Below are 23,684 nucleotides of genomic sequence, written 5' to 3'. Positions count from 1 at the left end.
ACAGTAACACTGTCTGTTTTGTATCCGTTTTAATTTGCTTAGTTTGTGCTGCTGCTGCCTGTCTTGGACAGGACCTCCCTGAAAAAAAGAGATTTTTAATCTCAGCGGGGCCTTTCCTGGTTAAACACCACGACAAAATGCCAGAACCAGCACAAAAATGCAGAAACCACCGAACCAGAACGCAGGAATGCATCTGGCAAGATCTAAGCATGCATTGCTTGTAGATTATTTTGCAACATGAACATAAGTTGTAAAATCTTCTGTGGATCGTGGATCTTTAACTGGGACCTCCTAGATTTAGTTTTAATTAAACCAAACACTCTGGCTGTGACTTTAACGGTCATGTTCGAGCGCTCACGCTTGTTAGTTCACGAACTAGTTGATATTCTGTCAGCTTTGTTTACCGGCCAGCAGCATGAGAAGATGAGCTCAGCCCTGTGTTTTACATCTCGTCACATTTGCATTTTTAGATTCAGTTTTAGAAAAAGATGAAAAAAAAAAAAAGATGAATCAGTCTGAGTCTGTCTGCCTCGCCGGAGGAGTGACGGGACCGCACAGGCGGGGGGTATGAAGACGGACTGACTCCTTAATGTCTGCTGCTTCGCTGCATGGTGTGCGAGCTCCATGCTGCAGTGTTATTAAACAAATAGATTTCATCTTCCTCTGCACAGATCTTTGCTTCAAACAGCACCTTTGGGTTTGCCGGTCTTCTCACTGCCATGTTGGAGAACAAATCTGGTTTGTTGGAGTGAGAAAGCTCACACACCTGACATGGAGGAGTCTGAGCATCATGATAAACACAAGAGTTGCATTTAATTATATTTGTCTAACCACACCTGACGCTAAACTAGATGGTACAGGGTTCAACCAAAACATGTACTGCATGCAGGGTTTTATAAACAATCAGCTGGTCTCCTCGGCTGTAATATTCCTTAACAAAGCCTCTCACTTGCTTCATTTAGCTTAAATCAGAGTTAAAAAACCAGATGCAGCTGTGGTCAACAAAACATTCACAGAGCCCGGGGAATCATGTTCATTGTAAAATTTTCATTTCAGTAATCTGACAGCAGGTTGTTTTGGAGACACCCGGGAGACAAAACAACATCGAATGAAAGAAGGTGTGACGTGTGAATAAGGCTACGTTCACATTAATGTGTCCAATGTCAGATTCTGGTGTGACCTGGTCACGCCCCTGAACTGACCCACCTGAGTCAGCCGGTGTTTACGGTTTCATTAATAAGCCGTTTTTGTAGACCAATGGTGGCTGCTTTTCTGCGGAGGTGTGCGGTATGTGTGTGTGGATGTGAAGTCTGAGCTACGAGTGGCCGGATCGTGACGTGAATGGCTTCACGGAAACAGATTTCAGGATGTCAAGTGCTACTTTTAAACTCGATCCGTCAGCGGCTCTCTCTCCGCAAGACTCTCACGGCAAAATCCATCTTCATGACAAAGTGAGTGTCACGTGAATTCAGAGTGTGACTGAAAATCTAAATCAGATCTGTAACTGATGGGTCAAGGTAAAAGTCAAGGTGGAGCCGGGCTGTGAAAGTTTCCTTTGAGACTCTACAGCCAGACGGTCAGTGACAGCTAAGGTGGTATGCAGATGAGGAGACCGACCACCTTTATCTGAGGCGTTACCTGGACGAGGCGGACACAGGTGGACACGGGAGCAGCTCTTGACACGACACGGCGGTCGATGCCAAACCTTGTCTTGTTCCAGCGTCTCGTTTGATCTGTTTCATGTTACACTAAACTGAATATCTCTGCGCATTATTAATTACTTAAAGATTTTATTCTTCATTTGATCGTCCTGTTGGAGGGATTATGGGACTGTTTTGTTCCTTTATGCACAGAATATGATCTATCCTACACGGTGCAACAGGGCGGTTGGTGTGACAGCTTACTAAGTTGCTTAGCGCGGCTCATCACCTCCTTGAACCACCGGAGACATGAATAATTCATGCCACTCCAGTATCAAATATTGAACAAAGAATAGCAGACATGCAGTATTAAAAGCCCCGCCTCTGTGATCAATATTCATCAGCTTGGCGAGATTGTTGTTTCTCTCTTTCTCTCTCTCCCCGTTGCCCGATCGAAAGTGAGCACTTGCGATAGGGCTCCAACCACGCGCCGACCACGGGTGGCTCGGCGCGTTACCATGGAGACGGCCTCATTTTCACCGTGCTGTTGATGCAAGAAAGCAAGACTCGAACTAAAGACGGGGAAGGAAGAGGAAAGTAATGAATGATGCTGGTCTGGTGAATGGAAGGAGAGATAAACAAGATGACACAGGAGCACACAGGTGGCAGGTAGATGACTATCTGTGCAAAGAGTTTGTGGAGTACGGTGGCTTCAGGACGCCAACAGTCACCTGCATTAATCATGAAGGCGCGATAGAGTTTCAGGAACACAGGAGATGCCGTTTCGATAGGAGGGAGAGGGAGACGACTAATCAATCCGCCGATAACGATGTGACGAGCAGCAAACAGCTGATCGAGTTATCACACGTCATGAAGGACGCTACGATGCCAATATGAGCTTGAGTTGACCCGTGATGAGAGGACGACGTTGATGAACCACCTCACGTCTCTAAATGTGTGTGTGTGTGTCTCACCATGGCACTGATGGTCTCCTCCCAGTCAGGTCTCTCTCTGGGATGGATGTAAGCCAGCTCAGGCACAATATCGTCGTCCTCCAGGTGACGTCCAGGCCTCAGGCCCCTACAGCCAAAACACACACACACAAACAAAAGAAGGATAACGTTTGGATTAATTATTATTTTCATGACTGATTTGTGATTATTTTAATGAGTAACTACTTCTATAATCAGTGACAATGACATCTTGAAATTGCTTGTTTTGTCCAACCAACAGTCCAAAATCGCCAAACTGTTCCAGCTTCACTTATCTTGATACTGAAATTTATGTGTCAGCGCTAAAAGTGCAAATAGAAAAACTCAATGTGGGAACTAAATATTTGCAGCGCACAAAGTAAACAGGAATGTAATTAAGCAAAATTATTGGAAAAGTAATTTTAGTCTGTGAGAAAGAGCTGCTACAATTAGTTAGACAAACATTTTCAGGCATTTTTCATTTCCAACTTCTTCAATTTCAGGATTTGTTGCTTATCTTTAAAATTCAGACTGCTGGTCAGCCGAATTAATAAAACTGAAGACATCACCCTGGGCTTTCTGAACCTGTGTTGTGCCGTTTTTATTACTTTTTGGATAAATCGACATCAATAAACATCAATGACAGTCCACCAGACCTTTCTGGGAGTTAAACGCATGCTGAGGACACATCCAGAGTCCAACAGAAGAATATCAAAGAGGACAGGACATTGGACAGTTGATGAAGGTAAATTTGAGTTAGCGTTGCCTTGACGTCAGACTGTCCTTGTTTTTGCAGAGAGGCTGAGAAAGACGGTGGACCGGGATGGAAATGAAACACATTTGCACATTTCTCAAAGTCTAGTGACGCACACACACAGTGTACAGACTGTCCACACACTCACACACACACATAATATCTCAAGGATGATTTTTAACCCTCATCCTGAGTGAAGCACTCTCGCTTCATCTACATGAGTCCGATAAACTCGAGCACACGACAGGAAAGCGTTTTGAGGAGGATGGAAACAGTCCACAGCAGCTGCAAGATGACAGCGCCTAGCAAACATTGAAACAACGTCTCCGCGTTGAGATAATTGGACTTAAGGGCCGGGGACTTTGAGACAAGATGCAGCGACGTAAAGTAAAGATTGGTAATAAGCAATTCTCTGTACTCCTCCTGCACGACTACTCACTGATCTTACTTCATCGTTCAGTCAAATTGTGACACTTTTTCTCAGCCTTTATACCAAAAAATCAGGAATAAGATACAAAAAGGCTTTCCCACTGATTAACTTGATCAGTGGGGGGAAAAAAACATACACAGGATTAAACAGTTAGAGTTATAATTAGAGAGCAATCATGCACAAAATTGTCACTTTTGTCCAAAAATCCACAATTAAAGAAAACAAAGACGTTGATGCTGGTAAGAAATACATTAACATAATTATGGAAAATAAAAATAAAAAGCTTAAACGTGATGTTTTCCTGCAGCAAACCCTGAACAAGACACACACACACACACACACACACACACACACACACACACACACAGTACATAGATACAGTTCTGGTCCCAACGGACCTTGTTAAAGCGAGTGAGGCTGAAAAAGATCACTGAAATTCTTTAGAAACGGTGCACACACTTCACAGCTTTGGGACCCGACAGGTCAGCAACATAACCTTGATTAGGAATTACTCAGCAAGAGGTCAGAGAGAGACGATGAGGGTGAGGAAAGAAAGTCCTGCACGGGAATGTGCTGGGAGGTAAACATTTATTAATACACACACAAAAAAACAAAAACAATCAATCAAAATGAAACATCCGTCCTGAGGCTTGAACGCCTCGCGGTGCTTTCAGTGTACTCAAATAGTCGCCTAGCTTCAGGTAAAACCGTCGTCTGCAGTTTTATATCCCGACACAGCTGTCAGATCTGAATCACCTCTGCAGCACTGTGGTTACTGCAGGCCTTAAAAAAAGGTGTCACGTTCACTATGCATTACATACTGGGAGTGGAGATGAATATTTACAGCTGGTCTGGTGCTTCTTTGGCACTGAAAGATTTGTTATCAGCAGCGGTATTTCTGCCATATTGCCTAAAGCAGAGGTACAACAAATATGTTGATTAGATTTTTGATTATCAAGGTTTTTAAAACCCTGACAACTATTTATTTTCAATATAAGACACGGCTACTTGGTAAATTAGAAATCCAAAAGCTACTGATCATGTGGCAGGAGCTTCTAGGGTTATTAAAGGTATTGATACTTTCTCAATACCGCGTGTTTAAAACAATCTACACATTTAATAGTATCAATAAGTACCGAAGCTTGAACCACAACAGTGAACACACCCGGCTGGTACTGATGTCATCGGGTATCACTTTAGTTCTGATGGACTACATCGTTTAGAAGAAGCCTCACACCTGCTGCTGTGAAAAAACATCCTAAACGTGAGTTCACCATCTGGCCGACTTTATAAGAAACGCTGCTGGTTCTGTGTGGGGTAGTGAGAGAAATATCAAGAGGCAGGGTAAGGGAGTGTGTGGCGATGACGGAAGGAAAAGCAAGATGAGCCAATTAAAAGTAGTTTGTGAGTAAACGTTAAAATAAGTTGGAGAATTAAGTGGAATAAAAATCGCGAGACGAGAAGTCACTCCCTAAAAATAGGGAAATATTTGGCTCTGTGGGAAACGCACACAACTGACGTGTTTTCTCCAAAATAAAATCTGTGCTTGCAGAAAGTGTTTGTCCTCTACAAGTCCCGCCATGCGTGCAACAGAGCAGTCACAAACATAATTCATGTTGTTAGTTGTTTATCTCTTGGTGTGAGAAAGTGGTCGTCTTCAGCGATGCAGACTCTCTGTCATGTGGCGTCGAGCGATAAGAAATAACTTGTGAGAATGCTTCCAGAATTTCCGGGGCTCGCTGACTGACATCCTACAGCCACAATGACACTAATGACATGCTTTAAGCACCACTTAGCAGGGAAAGCCTGAGAAACTATTGACTCAGTGTGAAGCACTTTTCGGATGCCGGAGATAAAGGCCGAGCTTCAACGCTGGATTTCAACTCGCCGTGTATCACCTTCTCTGCTCAGGAGCGCCGTGCACTCCCGGCATTCCCAGCATTCCTCCGTGAGGAGAAAGGAGCTACCGCACCTGCTCCAAACACTCTCAATGCAGCAGCCAGAGAACCTCGCTTTAGCCTCATGTTAAGCAGCTCTCTCTCGCCTGCTTCCCGCCTACCCTCTCCCTTTCTAGATATGAGGGCCAGATATAAGGAGAAACCGACGGAGGAGGAAGAAGGAAGGCTTCCCTCAGACCTCCCAAGTTTGCAGCCTGCTGAGTCAAAGATTTCTCTCGTAGCTCTGTAAGAAAAGTCTCAAACCTGATTTCCCAAACATTTTACAACAGCCTCTCAATTCTGCTGCTTGAAAGCAACAGCAGCTCCATTTTGCACACAGAATAAACTCCATGAATCTCTCTGCATTTATCCTCAGTCACCATGTTCTCCGGGCCTCTGCTATTAGGCTGCTTCACCGCTGAATGCCTGACTCGACACATGCTCGACCTCAAACACAAATCATGGTTTTTATGCGCTAATATTTTAACACAGAAAGTTCAGCGCGGGACTTTTCCCCTCGCAGTGACCAACTCAGCAGCAAGAGATGTTCACATTGATGTCATTCTCATGTCTGTGGCTAGCCGGTCTTTGTCCAAAGGTAACAGTACCTCACATCAGTACGTAACCCATCAAACCTTACATTTGTTTGTTTTTGTATGAATCCTACAATTGGAGATATGACGTGTTAATGTGTGAGCTTTAGCGGTGCAGGTGGGCAGACCACTGACAGTTTAAAGAATGTACAGCATGTGCATATTAAATCCCGCCTCTTCCGCCTACGAGGCCGTAAACATGTTTATGTCTGCTGTGACGTTGGACATTTTAACATGGGGACTTATGGAGACTGTTCTGTAGCCAGCCTCAAGTGGACGTGTGAGGAACTGCAGGTTTTGGCTTCCTGCCGGCTGTAGCTTTGTATGTTGTTTAACAATTTTACTGTATTTTATAGTTCTGAATGCCTCAAACAGTAACAAAGCTATTTTTCTATACATATATTATAACATATTACATGTGATTTTGCATACAGTTTAATATTTGAGACATATATTAATGTTGTATGAATGAATTTCAATGACCTTTTCTATCTAGATATACTGCACCCAGGCTTTTTTTTAAATCACCAGGCAGCTTGTTAATATATTCATGAGGGTGTGTGTGTTTGTGTGTGTACATGTGTGTTACTGGAGTCCTTAATGGCCGGTGAAAGCAAAAATAAAGTTATTTTTGTCCCCTCAAAACGATCACATGTGGAAAAACAGTCCTGCTAGAAGAAGGTATTTAAAAAACGAATAAACAAGAAAAATCTATCGAGGAGGGAAGAAGCAGCCAAACCCGACCAGGCAAACGAGGCGAGTGCTGCCAGTTTTGGTGGCTGTGATCAATGTTTATAAGAGCAACTCTTAAGAGCACTGCATGTTTTCTGTACTGGACTGAACACACGTGGACACATGCCACTTTTAGAACTGCCAATAATACCCTCCGGAGAGTATTATGGCACTGGTCTGATGAAAGGGATATCCGATGAGCGGTGACTAAAGGATGAGGGAAGTGTTGCGCCTCATGTTTCGGCTCTGCAAGAATTTAACAGTGTTTTGGTTCAGTTGAAAATTGTTTGGAGTCAATAATTCATCCACAAGGAATAAAACTACTGAATGACTCAGTGTGTGTGTGTGAGCATCTGTACGTTACACACAGCGGTGACTGTTCCTCTTTTTCTTTTTGGAACCGAGAGTCGAAACCTTGTTTGATTGTTGGTGTTGACAGTTTGACTCGCTTTGACAGAAATATCTTCCCCCCCCTCCCCCGTTCTCTCCCACCTCCTGCACTCGCTTGTAATGTGACAAAGTTTCTGCTCGCTGCCTCTGGCTGAATGTATGACAGCAGAATTTGTGAGGGTGAAATTCAAGCTCGGTTTCGGGGGGTCGCTAAAGACTTTCAATCAATGACAGAGAATGTCTTTGTTAACCGGCAGAACAACACGGAGAGAGGAAATAAATCCTGCAGGGTTCAGCAAGTTAAACTGAAGACTTTGTAAGACCTTTTTAATACTACACAGAACGCTATTACCAGCCACAGAATGAAAGTACGATGTGAAATCTGCAGGGACAACGTGGCCTAGAAACATTTTTAGTACTTCCAGACTGTACACAACAATAATTACTGAAGATATAATGAATAAAATCAATTTGTCGTGGACCCGGATAAGCTTCAGAAAAAAGCTCGATGGATAAACCAATTAAAAAATGATGAATTAATTCAAGTTTATTTAAGTTTTTCAATGAGCTGCTGAGCTAATGTAGCTCACAGAACTACAGGCCTGATGGTGTTGATCACTGTCACAGCAATCGATGTTTAGATATACACTTATATTTTATGTTTAACGTAAAGGAAAGTATTAAGGACATTTGGAAATTAAATGTAACCCATTTTAATGTCATCAAAGCCATTTTTAGGACAATTACTTCAATGCTTTTTCAGACTTTTCAAGACCTGCAGACACCGTGAAGCAAAGAGCGCAGACCCTTTGTGACTTTCAAAGTGTCTCTTTGCTGTTTCATGACTCAGATCAGTGTTCCTCAAACTTTCTACACCGCGTACCATGTCAGAAAATTTCTCCAAGTACCACCAGACGTTAAAATACAGCCGACCCTGTGCAGCACTGCCGACTGTTGACAAATCCTGAACACAACCGGTTCAAGAAACAGACCCAGTTTGGTTTTGGTCTCCTGATCTGCACTTCTCTTTCAAAAATAATTTAAGAGATTCCTCGAAGTACCACAACAAGGAGGTTACGTACCACGGTGATAAAAGTACAGTCTGAGAACCATTGACTTAGAAGGTATTAAAGACAGATGCTTGTTACCGCTTGTCAACATTGGTTATGCAGCACAACCAATGTATCTTAAGCACGACAGCAGCACCTCTGTCTTCTCTACACTGGATCTGTTTGGCCAGAGTACAGCTGTGCATCCAGAGGTTAGACAGCCCCCAAAAAATCATGTGGTTATGTGTGAGACATGAAGTATGAAAAGATGAAGCAGTGTAGCAATGCTCATTTTCTCCTTTCCGGTTCACCCTCAACAAGGAGCAATTTTATCTGATTCTTTGAATGTGGAAATTGGGTTGTTACAATCAGAAAATAATCAGAATTTAAATCACGGTGGCTCAGAAAAGTGGCATTTAGATATTTTCCTCAAAGCGTTTCATCCCGTTTTCATGATATAAAGAGTGAACAGGTGCAAAGAATGAGCTCATTGTAGCCTGTACTGAGTAAATAAATCAGAATCAGATCTATTGTAGAGCCTGCACACGTTTCATTCTCACTGTTAAAGAACAAAAAAAACCTTCACAAAAGCAACAAGCAGGAGAGAAAACACAGGGAGGAAGCCATTAGTAGGCAGCGCACGGGACTTCAACCTTATGCATGCCCTGGATCTCGTCCACGGGCTGGAAGTCTCTCCAGTCGGCCAGCAGTCTAAGCTGCTATCCCACTGAGGCAGTTTATCTGTCCTACATATGGCAGAGTAGACGAGACAGGAGTCAGCTGAGTGTCTGTTGGTTCTGTTCATCCTTTATGAACTGGTCATCATCCTGCAAAGGTAAACTCTGCCCAACAATCTGATGTGTGATACAGCGACGTGCTTAAAATCAGCTCTACAGCTCAGCCACGACACGTTGAACTGAAATATTCCTTCATGTCTCCATAAATTTTACTCTGCTGTTGATACAAATTCATACAAACGACCGAACACTTCCTGGTCACTGACTATAACGGTTATTTTTTCCCTCCGCAGAACTCAACTATGGATTTAATGGACAGCTGTGTTAGTAACCGTCCACTGAATAGCAGCACGGCTGGTGTGAAGCATTGATTGGTTGAAAACTCTCTCTTCCACAAATGCAGTTGTTGTTGTAGCTGGGTAACGCTGATGGACAGGACACATACCGGAGGTTACACCATCTTCATAATAAAAGATTAATTTCTGTTCCTTCCTTTGCAGAAATTTCAATTTCCCAAACTGAAGGAGCTGCAGCTCAGACGGCAGATCAAGGTTACTGTTCATTCGGCAAAGCTCAGTCTCCAATTTAAATGACTGGTTTTGAACACGATCTCGAGAATACAAGAAGATGCACTTCTTTTCACTATGATTGTACCTATATGAATATATGTGACAACTGATGCCACAAAAACTGTTAGATATTTTTAACCTTTTTTAAATTCTTGGACTTTCAAAGTGGTGACTTTGAAACCACGATATTCATGGCGTACTACAGAAAGAATCTTCCATTAGAGCCTCTTGGTAAATGTCCACATCGTTCAAACTCCAAACCATGACATAATAATTCGTGCTCGACATTTGTAATCTCCAATCTGAATCCTAAAACCCTCCAATGACGTCACTGTGTCTTCATCGGGGTCGACTTGTCAAAGCTCCTCCAGAGCCACAGCGAGGTGAGTAAACCAAAAGAAAAAAATCATGATGGCTTCATAAGACGACCAACCAATATATCGGCCGATATTAGCATCAGCTGATGGTCGATGTGTGCCGATATTTCCGGTATATAATGCAGAAAGAATGCTACTGGTGTCACAGCAAAGTTCATCCAGCAGAGTGAACTGTGATTTACGATCCTACGAGAGAAGAAGCAGCTCTCAGCATTATGTTTGATTGTTTAACATGTTAAAGAACATTTAATACTCTTTAATAAAGTTAATTGTTGACGAGAGCAGCCTTGCATAGTCGTATCACTGCAAAAAATAACTTTTCGCCGCCATAATCTGTGAACTTTTTCCCTCTAAACGTCGGTATCGGTTTCACAGATTCCATATCGGTCGGGCTCTGAAGGGAAGCACGGCTCTCTAAGCTTACTCTTTATTTAATTACTAAGAACAACAAATGCCTTGTGTTCAAACGACTGCCTGTACAAGCACACGGATCGCTACGCTGCTCGCAGCCTGCGCGCACCTTAAATTAGCGGCGACGTGATCTGTTTAGTTACAGATTCAGGAGAGCTTGGTGGCTGGTGGTGGTGAGGACCTCCTCTCTGCACAGTACGTCTCTTCTGTCCGACTCAATCACATAGTATATGTTTTTTTACAGCATTTTTATCCTCTTATCCTCTGTGTCACCTCCTGGGGGCCTCGACTGTCCCCGATCCAGCCTTCACAGTTCTGACCGCTGATCCTCTGATCCACCCCTGTCCACGAGGATTCATTGGATAACTTCTCTAATGCACTAGCCCTCGCCCAAACACCCTCCCTGTCGCCTGTGGTAAGAGAAATTATCTGCTGCAATGAGCGCGCACACACACACACTTGTATATGTGCTGTATATGACATCATCTAAGATATTTAGAAACATATTTTTCCATTTTGTTTCCCTCCTTCTCTTCTTTATCTCTTCACTCACTCACTCTCAGTAGTAATGTTGGACCGCTGTCTAATGTATGCTAAGCTGCTGCTGCCATGGTAACCCCGGTGCAGGATTTAGACCCAGTTCAGGACTGTGGAGGGCTGGTGTGTGTGAGGGGCAGGTGGAGGGGCTGAGCAGCCTTAACTGTAATCCCCCCTCCCCTCCTTCCCAAAAAAAAAGCTAATATACAGCAGCAAACATTTGCAAAAAAACACAGGCAGATGTACGCACATCACTAATCCAGCAGCGGTGGGAATAAACCCACATCATGCTGCCTTCGCAATAATGTAGGGCTAACCTGGTTCAACGGCGAGAGAGCATCAGTGTTTGAAACAGACGAGGTTGGTGGAGTCAGAATGTGAGCGGTGACTAACAGAAATAGTAAGGAAACGACAGCCAAATGAGTCACGGCATTAATTTCCATCTCTGATTGTACAATGTGTCAAAAGGAGATCCCCGGGAGGTGTTGGAGATTAGTTATCCCTCATTGGCAGAGAGAGAAAGAGAGAGTAACAGCTGTAAGGAGTGTGTACGTATGAATGTAGAGGAGATAAGTGATATCCCAACAGCACCTGATAGATGACGGAGAGAAAGCTCGGCGTGCGCGGGGAGGGAGAAACATGCTGAGAAGCCCCCTAACAACAAAGATTAATCGCTGTTTGCTGTCTGTCTGCGCGTTTACCGCCTGCACGTGTGACAGCGATGTTTGTCCTTAAACATCCCTGTGAATCGTGCGCACGTATGTGCTTTTGTGAATGTACATGCTTCAGGGTGTGTGTGCGTGTGTGTGTGATGACAGTGCACAGGCATGTGGGTGTACAGCTGTAGCAATGACGTAATTAGCTGAAAGCTGATACACTCGGCCCCTCGGTGGAGGCTGTGGTCGTCGGAGCGGCGAGTTGACTGGCTCCAGCGGTAGGCGAAATCTGAATGAGGGGTTTCCAGCGGTTTAGTGATGGCTGTCGCCCCAGTTGCTATGTGCTGCCGGCGTGAGGGTGGGGGTTAAATAATAGGGGGTGTGGGGGGGTGGGGTGGTGACTCTGCAAACTCACCCTATCGGCTCAGCTACGGCGCTCAGGCACGTCTACAGATTGCCTCCCCCCTCCTCCCTTCCTGCATGCGCATACCCTGCTGTCATTTCTCCTTGAGGTATAGAGGAAGCCAAGTAACACCCCCTCCTCACTCCTATCATCCACACACACACACACACACTCCAGCACATGCACGCACGCACGCACACACACACACTCCACACTGGCATTGCTACAAGCACAAACCAGATTGTCCAACTGTCACAGAGGAAGACACTCACATGCACACACTGCATAGAAGATAAGCTCGTGCACACACACACACACACACACAAACACAAACACACAAACACACACATACTCCAAGCCCCCCTTATTAGTATATAAACAAACTAGCATGCTCACCAAACCAAAACCCAAGGTGTGGTCTTCCTCTCTCTATCTCCACACACACACACACACACACACACACACTCTCACACACACACACTCTTCACTCTGATGGAAATCGGGGGCAGCCCGTCTCCTGAGGGCGAGCGGCCAGGCCCCCGTCCGGCGCTCTTACCTGTCCAAGATGTCATGGCTGGACGCGGCTGCTGCAGCTCCCAGCAGTCCTAGTGCTGCACTCCCCACCGCTGCGGCAGCCCCGCTGCCTGCCTCCATGATACTGACTCACTGCAATGAGCAGCCTGCCAGAGAAGCGGCGAGGGGAGGGGAAGGGGAGGGAGGGAGGGAAGGGAAGGGAGAGAGGATGTGAAGAGGTAGATCAGGAGGGAGAGAGAGAGAGAGACGAATGAGATAAAAAGAAAATCACATGTAGAGGGAAGAGGATGACGGGGGAGAAAAGCAAGGGGAGGAAAACGTGCGGAATAATGAGACGAGACTGTGAAACAGATGAGTGGTGAAGGAAAAAAGAGGAATGAGCAGGAAGACTGGCATGGGAGCAGGATGAGAGGGAAGGGAGGGAAGGAGGGGGGGAGGAAGAGAGAGGAGAGAGAAAAAAAAAAATCATTAATTGTGTGTATAGCTCAAATAAAGTCAGGCTGATGGAGGCTCGTGAAGCAGGATTTCACTCCGGTTGTTAACACATGGAGATCCTGGCACACACGTTGCAGCGTGAATCAACAGTCAAACACCAGCATCGGCTGCCCTCGCTATCCTGTGGTGACCGTGCTCTCCGAGGTCTCCGTCCTCCAGCCTGGATTATCAATCGTTTAAGATGACAGCACAGTGTCCAGACATTCATCCACAGCTGGACGGAGCTCAAAGTGTAAGACCAATAAAAACAACACAAGCTTGTTACGCAACAGAGAAACTTACTATAAAATTTCTGCACACACGACAGACTCTGGAACACTCTGACAAACATAAGGCACTATGTTCCCAGAATAGCTTCAAGTCAGCAGATTTAAGTTATACTAGCACCGAGCCTGTGAACCTTGTCCCATTACTAATGCTTAGGAAGCATGTAAAAAATATTTTCTGTCCACATAAGAAACCTCACGCGGAGAGATATGATGCAACCGCTGAGAACATCGTGTTTATTGTATCGCAGGGCAGAGACAGTCACTTGTATCTCGGATAAAGAAGGTTTGCGTGAGCGTGTCCTGTACGCGATATTTCATTGTTCTCTGAGTGTAAAATGTCAGAAAATTGGGGATTTTATTTGCAAAACTGCGGCTGATTATTTTTCTGTCTATCAACTTTATCATTTTAACCTAAATGTGCATGTGATAGACATTTTCTCAAGCTATTTGGAACCAAGTGAAGCCTATGCACAACTGCAGTTCCTCAAACGTCCACTCGAGTCAGTCTCCATAAGTCCCCATGTTCAAATCAGTGATTCACAGGTCCATGTTTGATCGACCCGCACCGACCGACGTTTTAAACTTACCCGCCCGAACTCGGACCGCAGCAAATAATTGTGAAATACTGTACCCAACCCGCTTCCTGACCCGCATTTTAAAAAGTAGTCTATACTCTTGATTAACTTCGTAGAGTCATCGAGTTACATAAAACTGGCATTACTGAGTTATTATATTCATTTAAATGCGGTTAATGGCATTGCTCAGTTCCACGTGTTGGGAAAATCGGGCTTTTTGTCCCGAATCAAAATTTTACTCTGCATCTTTATTTCAAACGATCCGACCGACCGCAACCCGAATATCGTTAAAAATATTGTTTGGTGACTCGTGACCGCGGGCGACCGCCCAATTTGGATCAACCCTTATATTAAGGCTTCAAGATAAAAAGATAAAAAGGATTCAAATGTCAAATATTTACAACTATTTTTTGAAAGGTTATATTTATTTAATACAGAGAGTGATTGGTCACATGATCAGAGTTTAGTTGAGAGAGCATGGATGCAGAGAGAAGACCTCCATTGTAACATGTGGTCCAACAGGTGCATGCAGTTTGCATGATGTAAAAGTGTTTTAATATGGACAACGTGATATGTTCCAGTAATTTCATCTGAGATAACTTTTCTGTTAACGTGTTTCAAGCCTGTTGAGCGACGGACATTAGCTCGGGAAACGTATGTTTGAAATTGTTTATATCCTTAATTATTATTATCCTTCATAGTTTTCACAGTGTCTGATGACCAGAGAGAAATAAAACATCAAAAACATCTGTATGTTTCGTGGCCATCATTGGACCAGTGTGGTTACACCGATGTCATTTAGAGCTTCAAAACAGCTCTTCAGAAACCTCAGGGTGACGTCACGGACGCGCTGTCATTGTTCAGAACCGACCTTTTAACCAGGTAATTCAAGAAGAGGTTTCATCTCTTCTTGTGTTCTCATTTATTGTCGTCACAGTCGCTATCTGCCATTTAAATCTCACATTTACTGTGATTAAGATGACTCTGGGAGTATCAACAGTGCTCATCACCTATCCACTGAATCATCGGTGTACCCATAATCACAGCAGAGAACGCCCTCCCGGGTATTACTGCTATAATGCGACCCACCGGCGTGACAACCTCCCAGCGAAATCCGAATGTGACGCTGTCAGCAGACGAAAATAGATGTCAGGAACACGACGGGAATGACCCAATAAAACAAGAGGGAGGAGAGAAAAGTCCATGCAGGCTGATTTTCTGTGGCAGTCAATGGCTATGTGCTTTAATCCCAGGAGGCTGACGCCAAGAGAGACAGAGAGAGAGATGGAGAGGGAAGGTGGGGAGGGTGGAAGAAAAGCGTGGGAGGAGAGGATCCTCACAGGCCACACTGAAGCAGCTGTTTCTACAGCTGAGGGAGACTTGCTGGGCATACATAATCCCCAGGGCTCTCTGCAGTGTGCAATTTAGCCAGAAAAAGTCATCATAAATAATATGCACACTATCTATATAACAATATTCATAAGCAGATAAAGACAGAGAGGAAATAAATACATTTTATTTTATTGTACGGAGCAGGAAATCCTCTAAAACACTTACAATTTACATCTTTAAGAAAGTTTTCATTCACAGTTATTCAGGGATCTTTGTTCTAAATATAACAAGGCTCCAGTATGACTCATGAGTGAGTAAGCCCCTCTCTGAACCAATCAGAAACTAATGCATCACCTTGTTCTGACCTGTGATCATCCGTAGCACAAGAACCAGACAGTCTGGACGGAAAGATATTATAAACTTCTCTATGTGCTCAGCAGCTCGGTGCAAGAGTTCATCTATTTAAAACCAACACGTTATTGATCAGACAACTACAGCGTGCGGCGTTATCGACTGCTGTGAACGAGTGAGTGATGTGATACGGGGCGCGGGCTACGTGATGAAATTCATCTCATGTGCCGGACAGTAAACTCATGCTATTAAATCACCCACAAACACGAAGGACACAAGCTCAACTCATCTCACAAGAAGTGAGTTTTTGTGAGCGTATGCTGCAGGCATGAAAATACACCTCTCTCTCTCTCTCTCTTGTTATGTGTGCAGAGGGAATCAAGTGTGTGCATGAGTTAAGGAGGAAGTGGCAGGCAGGCAGGCACGGTAAAGCAGGCTCCCACAAATACCTGATGCAGCAGAAAACCCATAAAATGGCCGACCTTGGGAGAGGACGGAGCCTCGGATTCGAGGAGATTAAAAATCAAGACTGAATAGTCTCTCCACGCAGTAAACATCCCTCAGGACGGACGGCGGCGTAACTCATGACAAATTTGTTCCTTTTCAGAAACCAAGATCGATGCTGACCCCGAGTTTGAGTCGGGAAATAATAAACTTGTCCAAAAGTTAAAGAGAAACACACAAATAAAGTTTGTTTTTCCAAAATAAATGATGACGTGCGTCTTGATGAGTAAGATCTGTGTCAGTGAATTTTAGTGCCATTTTTAGATGCCTGTGTTTACTATCCACAGCAGATAACCTGCATGATGAGGCAGCTAAACATCAAACTAAATAGTGGACACACATCAAACAGCCACAGATATGATGTTTTTCCAAAAACAGCAACAGATCGAAACTAAATGACAATATAAAGAAGAGACAAATTGATAAATTATTGTTTTAATGTGAAGTTATGTCCATTGTGTGGGATCACACATCCCGACTGTTGCATGGACGGACCTTACAGTCCAGGAACAAACAAGTAAACAAAGCCTTTTTCACACTAACACTCACAATAGATGAGCGAACAACTCCTGTAACCGCGGCAACCATACACATCAAAGTTGGCGACGGCTGTAGCTCGAGGATGCTCGAGGCAGACGTGAGAATTAAAAACCGCTAAAGGGCTAAAATGAAATGTCTTAAATTTAACGTGGCACACGAGAGAACATGAACGGTGATATCTGGTGTCTTCCGCTGAGTCCGTTAAGTTTCCGTTTTTGACTTCTCGCTTCGGTTACTGCATTTTTCTCTGCCGGCAGACTCGATCTCGTGTTACAGTCCTTGGGAAACGAAACACGAGTGAGCCACATAAAAGCGCACAAATCCCACAACGTGAAATGAATACAAGGAAGGCAAAGTTCAACCTACATGACCTCTTCCAATGCGAAACACCAGCGACCTTTCTTAATTCCTGCCATGGTCACCTTCAGTCCTCATGGAGGCATACACTGAATGTTTGGTACTGGAAAAATTGTCACGATTAGTGGTCAGCCAGTGGCAAACTGTGATGAACAAATATTATGATTATATATCATTCTGTGCAGTAATGCATGATCCCACAGAACAAAGACAACGTACTCATCACACTTTATTATCTGTTGCCAAGTTCGGGAGTTTCGGTAGGTGACTCCTGCCTTTCATCATGAGTTCATCACCACCTTTTCTTTTTCAAAGCAGATTTTTGTGCGATTAATATCAGATTAATATCAGCCAAACCAGGGTCTGATTATTGGAAAGACTGGTCAAGATGGTTTGAGTCTGTTTAATATTGTTTTTGGTAAGAGAGAAACTTAAACTCAGAAGGTTTAGGGTTGATTTTTCTGTTTAAATAATGAAAATTCAAGTAGAATATTTCCTTTCTTGACATTTTGTGAGTTCATTTTGTTTATTTATTCAAATGTAGCTCACATACACATCCTCCAGGGTGGCGTTGGTGTTGGTGTTAGTAGTTGGTGGGGGTTACACCTGTGTAAATATATCTCCAGTCTATGGCGGCTGGTTGGACGGGCACAGGGCTTTGCAAATGAAACACATTATGAGCCGAGTTACAAAGAATGCCTAATGACCACGGCCCAACCAGTGTACGCCCTCAATTGAAAACAGCACTATTCAAACACATTGATATGTAAATTAGGTAATGACATCTCCTGGGTACTTCAGGGCCGCTTCTTGGAGCGCCCGGCAACAGCATTCAACTTTCTATGGGGTCTGCAGCGCTCTTGTGCAGTGTGACCGACTGTCAGCAGTATGAAGTCATTTCATGGTTCCTGATATGGACAGCGGAGTAGCAACTTGTTAAGTTAGTTCTGCTGAAATATCAAGGGGGGCATTAAATCACCACAGAGCTTCTCTACTACAAACTTAATTTACCACCTGACAGCACGACAAGCTGGGCAACAGCGCACAGACTCAATCTATCTGAGGTTTCTTTTCACGGGACTCCTCTTTCCATTACATTCACATTGTCGACGGTGATTTAAGCTCTTCTTTTCAACGAACCAACACAATGCAGTGGCATCTTTTAACAGCTGTGTAATGTAAAGAGCTCTGCTATGCATTCCTAATTTATGTTGATGCTCTTGTATCACGTCTTTCTAATGTATTTTGCTAATTGGAACGCCCACAGCTATTTTTGTGAAGATGGGAATTAGTTAATTATTATATTTCCAACTAAACCACTACTACTTATAGAAGTACATATTGTGCCGCTCATCGTGTGCATGATCAATCATCAGCATTCAAATCATGGACACTAACTTCCCTGAGTATTCGTAATAGACTTATGAAGTGGGAAGAGTTATTTTGGTGGAAGTCTCATTCATTTTCTCCACAGACAATGTTACGTGATTCACCGTTGGAGCGCTGTGACGTGGATCAGCATGAAACTCTCCTGAATCATCAGCGTGAAGATAAACATATCGAGTTCTTTGATGAGTAGTTAAATGGTGTGGTGCATGAAAACTTCAGGGGAGAAGTTAACTATGACTTCCAAGGTGCATTTCAGCAGAAAAACATCCAGTGACAGAGCTGTAATTTCTGATGCGAATGAAGCCCGGTGGCGGCCAACACCTTGTTACAAAGCTGTACGGACCAATTTAAAGCGTATCTGAATCATCAGACTGAAACGCCTTGTTTCAACAGCATACATTAGTTTGCTTATGTCAATTTTTGGATGGATTCAGCAGATACGGGGCCGTGTTTTATCCGCAAATTCAACAACAAAGCCTAATGAATCTGCCATCGCTCTGCTTTGTGCCTTTGACTGACGGCTTCTCCACAACAACGACTGAGGCTCATGGGCATTGAAGCCACATCAAACGAGATGGACGAAACATGAGTTCAGTCAGAAAGGTTGTCTGTACACTTACTACTCAACTAAAGCAGTCTCAGAAGATGTGTCGTCAAATAATGTTCAAGTAGCCCACTGTGTGAAAAGTCAAGATCAAATGCAAGATATAGAGTTGCATTTCTCAGATAATTCGCCTTTGCTTTTGTCAAACCTTAAACTGTCTAAAGTCAAACTAACATCTTGGGCTTAATTTGTGCATAGCACCAAGCAGGAGAAGCACAATAGAAATACTTGTTTTTATGGCTAACCACATAGAACAAAATAAGTAAAGATGTGAAATGTTATACTAAAACTAAATAACTATTATTTTGGACATTTATGCTTCATTAGCTGTAATATTCACCTTTTCTAAGGATGGATTTTTGGGTTTACAGCATAGATCAGAATCAACGCTCACACCAAAAGACGACTCTGTAAACGTGCTGCTAGATTTATCTGTGCAAATATTTAATTTCTGTAGAAAGATGTTGCTACTTGTCTCAGGGCTGAGCTGTTAATGTCATCACTGGAGGTTGCCAGTAAAATGTTCTGCAGTTTCAAATAAAATGAAACTCTTTGACTCGATCAGTGATTCGCGCATGTATCACATGGGAGAAACGGCAACAGTCAGGCTCGTCCTCTTCTACATTTTGTTTGATGAATCCTTTTCAGAAACATTTTTGGGTTGCATTATCACTGTAAGCACTGTGGAATCCTCTTTGGTGCCTATTCAGAGATCCCCTGTACTTGTAACTCTCCCATGGCTCTGTAAAATCCTGACATTTACACCTCAGCTTTTTTGTTGAATAAGATGAGAACCACACTCAACATTCCTCTGATTGTGTCCACTCGTTCAGCGTAGCCTCTTCAACATTTGCAGCAACCTTAAGGCCTTCTGCTGAGGCTACAGTATGTGGGGAAAAGTCTTTGTTTGCTGCAGCCGGTAGGGTCTTCATAAACTTTTGAATGTGATCGACAGCCGGCAGCGATCGCTCTGATGTTGAGCAGCATGTATTTTGCAACAGCTGATGAATGTACTCATCCATGCTGCATCTCGTCTTTATTCTCTATTCAAGCAGTTCGATGCGCGGCACTCGAGGAAGTAGCAGGTCTGCCTGCTGATTAGAGAAACGCTGTTCTGAAAGGTCACTTCACAACGTTTCAAAAAAGGTTACAGGTTAAGTCCCCATCTGTTCTGTCAAAGTGTCCTTGAGCAAGGAACTGAAGCGGAAGAGTCTCATTCTGGTTTGGAAATATTGGAAGTTATAAAGCACCATCCGTCACAGAAATAAAAGAGTGTGTCCTGGTACTTATAAATAAAACTGTAGCACACCATGGAGCATCTCTGCTGGCGGGCTGCTGATGAGTCAAGCATGCTGTAACAGCTGTATCAGCATCTGGTTCACGAAGATTTATTTTTAGTTCATCGCCATCATCGTCTGGTCACGGTCGAGGTCACGGTCAAGTTGTTGGCCAACATTTTCCATCATGATTTTTGGTAATGAAACACCAATTGTCTTTAATTCACTTAGAGTTTTGTAGTTGGGTGATTTTGAGACAAAAGAGTGGAAAGAAAAGTAGATCTTTACGGGTTTTCAGTGTCGACAACTCTTATAGGAAGGTTTCTTTCTCTCTGCCGTGATTCCTTGTTGCAAGTTGCGACAGGGAAGATGAGTTTGATGTCACTGTTTTGCGCAACTGTCAGAAAAACATGCTGACATCGATAAAAAGAATTGATAAGCTTGGAGGCAGATGATACAGATGGACGATTTGGAACAGGTTCTTAACTGGAACAGGTTTTCGATTCCCATTCTTAGACAAGACTCTGCCTGTCGTGTGCTATCCTGCATTACTCTGAGTATAATGGCGAAAATTGCAGTGATTTCACTGATAAAATGAGAAATGACTTGGGGCTTTCGTATCAGGATGTCCCACCCATTAGTGGTCAACATTTTTTTTCTTTCCAGCCAACTGCATGACTCATTCTGGAAGCTGAGGCAAAAAAAAAATGACTTTGGTCTCTGGAAGTTTTCACTTCTGTCCAGACAAAGTTTCCAGATAACTTTGACCTCAGATTTGAAGCAAAGATCGGATCCATGCCTCATAGATATGGTTCTTCTACCAGTCATTGTGAACTGTGTGCATACAACCAGAAGATGTTCAGAAATGCTTGTCTTTGAAATCCATTGAAAACAATGGATTTCCTCTGTGCGGTGCCCTGCTTGTGTGTTTGGTTTGAAAGCCGTGTTAGTCATAGAAGCCTGTTTAATACACTGGCATGTGGTTGGGTCTCAGGAGATGAAGCAGAGGATTTAACGAACTAGACTACATTTGGGTTAGCATCAGGACAGCTAATCTCACAGGCAGCAGGATATGAGAGGCTGCCAGCAAAAGACGGTACAAACCCACTCTACCATGAACATGTCAGTACTGGTGTTTAGGACGGAGCCTGGCTTTCACTATTGATACATTTTACAAAACAGAAAGATCTAGTTATGCAGAGAAAGGAGAACTAAACTGCAGACTGTAGAAGCAAAGTTTGGATAATCAACACAACAACAAAGCAGACAGGGAGGACTTTGATCAGCCTGTGAATAATGTCTACGTGATAAACAGATAAAAAGCTATTTTTGCCACCTGACTGGAGACTTCAATTGATGTCGGATGACTTTGGGAAATCTCCCCGATGAAGCTGAACTCATCCGAGTCATTTACAAGTTTTCTTTTCACAGTTTTCAGTAAGACATATCCTTACACCTAAGTGGGACTCGTCGCCAGGGATGAGTTCATTAAAGAATAATTTGGTGTGCAGTGGAAATCAGTTATTCCTCAACCCAACCAACAAAAGCACAGCACAAAAAAAAAGCGCACTACATCCTCCCTTTTAAAGTTTTAACTGATTATTTTGGCCCCAGTGGATACGAGACTGGCAGGAGAGACAATCCAAAAGAAAAAATACGATACAAGTTGCTTGGCCTTTTTACAAGAAGTATAGAGATGAATAACCTTGAAGCTGATTTGGAAGCTCTTGAGTAGAGCTGGGTAATAAAACTTGTCTTGATAATTAGCAGGCTAAAATCTGATAAGGCACCCACTCATAACAGCTTGCTATGGGGCGAGCACGCTTAGTGAATTACCAGAGAAGATAATGCAGTACAAGGTGAGATGTGACTCGAAATTACCACATTGAAAAATTCATATGCTTCCTCTACTGATAAAACTGTACAGTAATAGTAAGGCAATGGTGGTTATTTGAATTGTCGTGTAAACATCTTCATCCAATCTGAATAAGCGTAACTTAATTGACAGAGTTTAAATTACTCTTGCCACGTACAATTCTTCGCCTGGTTGTTTCGATTCTTCACACGCACACAGTCACAATGAAGCGGATACTAAATGTTGAGTTTGAAAAAGGAGTTTGGCAAGTGGCAGCGGAAAAAAAGGTTTTGAGGGAGCACAAAACCTCCCTCATATGAACACAAATACCACAAGTAACAGGACATGATCTACAGCAGGCTGTGAACCTATCACAGCAGGAAGAATTTTTCATATTCCATTGACCTGTTCGCTTGCAGATTCACATCATATATTCTTACACAACAACATGTAAACTCATGTTACTGCCAAATATGGACATGCCTTAACTGAGCTGTAACCTTTAGCTAAGGTTTCACAGTAGTCTGGTTTCGGTATGTGCACAAGAGGCCTGAAAAAGGTACAGAGTGACAGTGACCATTAAAAAAAACTGTAATGTCACACAACCTCTTTCATATGAAAACGGATACCTCAGGTGTGACGAAGCAAAGAGCAAACGCTCCATGCAAAATATGCTGACAGTCTGTTTATCAGCTGACACGATAACCAGCAGGAAGCTGTGTTTACTGTAAACCGCAGAGAACCAGTGTCGCCTTGCAGCCGAAGACTTCCTGAAGCGTTGGCATTTATAATAAGTTATTAAGGGTTCGGGCTTTGTCAGAATGTTCCTAAAAAACATCATTAAATGTTACAACATGAATACACTGCTGCCACAAGTCGGGACTGTCCATCAGCAGAGCTGAGGGGATTTTCTGGACACTGCTCCACTTTCGGCCAATCCTCTTGACAGATTTTCCACTGAAATGCATTTTCCACACAAATGCATACATACTAATCACATCAAGGATTTGATCCCGGAGCCAATTTGTGTGCCCAGTCGCAGCTTGACCATCGGGTGTCCAATCTAATAAGTTTAATGGGATACGATACTGGGTCATGTGAAGACAGTTGGATCTTCAATGACATCTACAGGGTGGAACAGATTAAATGGCATAAATTAGAGTCATGTCTAATTCAAACATCGATAAAAACTGTGTGAACGAGGCACAAAACCAAGTCGCCGATAACCGGATAACGGGAATGATAACCCCACGTTAATTAATCAGTTCTTTAGCCAGTCACGCCAATACCAGAGTGTCAATCAGGCAATCTAATTGGTCAACTAGACATGTAGAGCGTGCTCAGATCAGCACTGTACTCATCACTAAAAATATTTTTCCGCCATCGCCATGGTAACACTATAGCTGCAAGAGCTGG

At 43.3% G+C, this 23,684-nt stretch overlaps 1 protein-coding gene across 5 annotated transcripts in view; it reads right to left on the bottom strand.

The window, feature by feature from the left end:
* Positions 1-23,684, bottom strand: part of arhgap32b (Rho GTPase activating protein 32b) — a 95,036-nt gene that overhangs the window by 52,719 nt on the left and 18,633 nt on the right. For 3 of the 5 annotated variants that reach the window (XM_019267849.2, XM_019267854.2, XM_019267855.2), the window contains exons 2-3: positions 12,743-13,109; positions 2,615-2,720 (exon numbers count right to left, since the gene is read on the bottom strand). In XM_019267849.2, the coding sequence (XP_019123394.2) occupies positions 2,615-2,720; positions 12,743-12,840 (204 nt within the window). In that variant the 5' untranslated portion in view covers positions 12,841-13,109. The remainder of the gene's footprint in view (positions 1-2,614; positions 2,721-12,742; positions 13,110-23,684) is intronic. The other 2 variants (XM_019267850.2, XM_027273713.1) reach the window with 2 other exon arrangements.

Source organism: Larimichthys crocea, chromosome XXII, assembly GCF_000972845.2.
Source record: "Larimichthys crocea isolate SSNF chromosome XXII, L_crocea_2.0, whole genome shotgun sequence".
NCBI classification, from domain to species: Eukaryota; Metazoa; Chordata; class Actinopteri; family Sciaenidae; genus Larimichthys; species Larimichthys crocea.
This window is presented reverse-complemented; position numbering and strand designations above follow the sequence as displayed.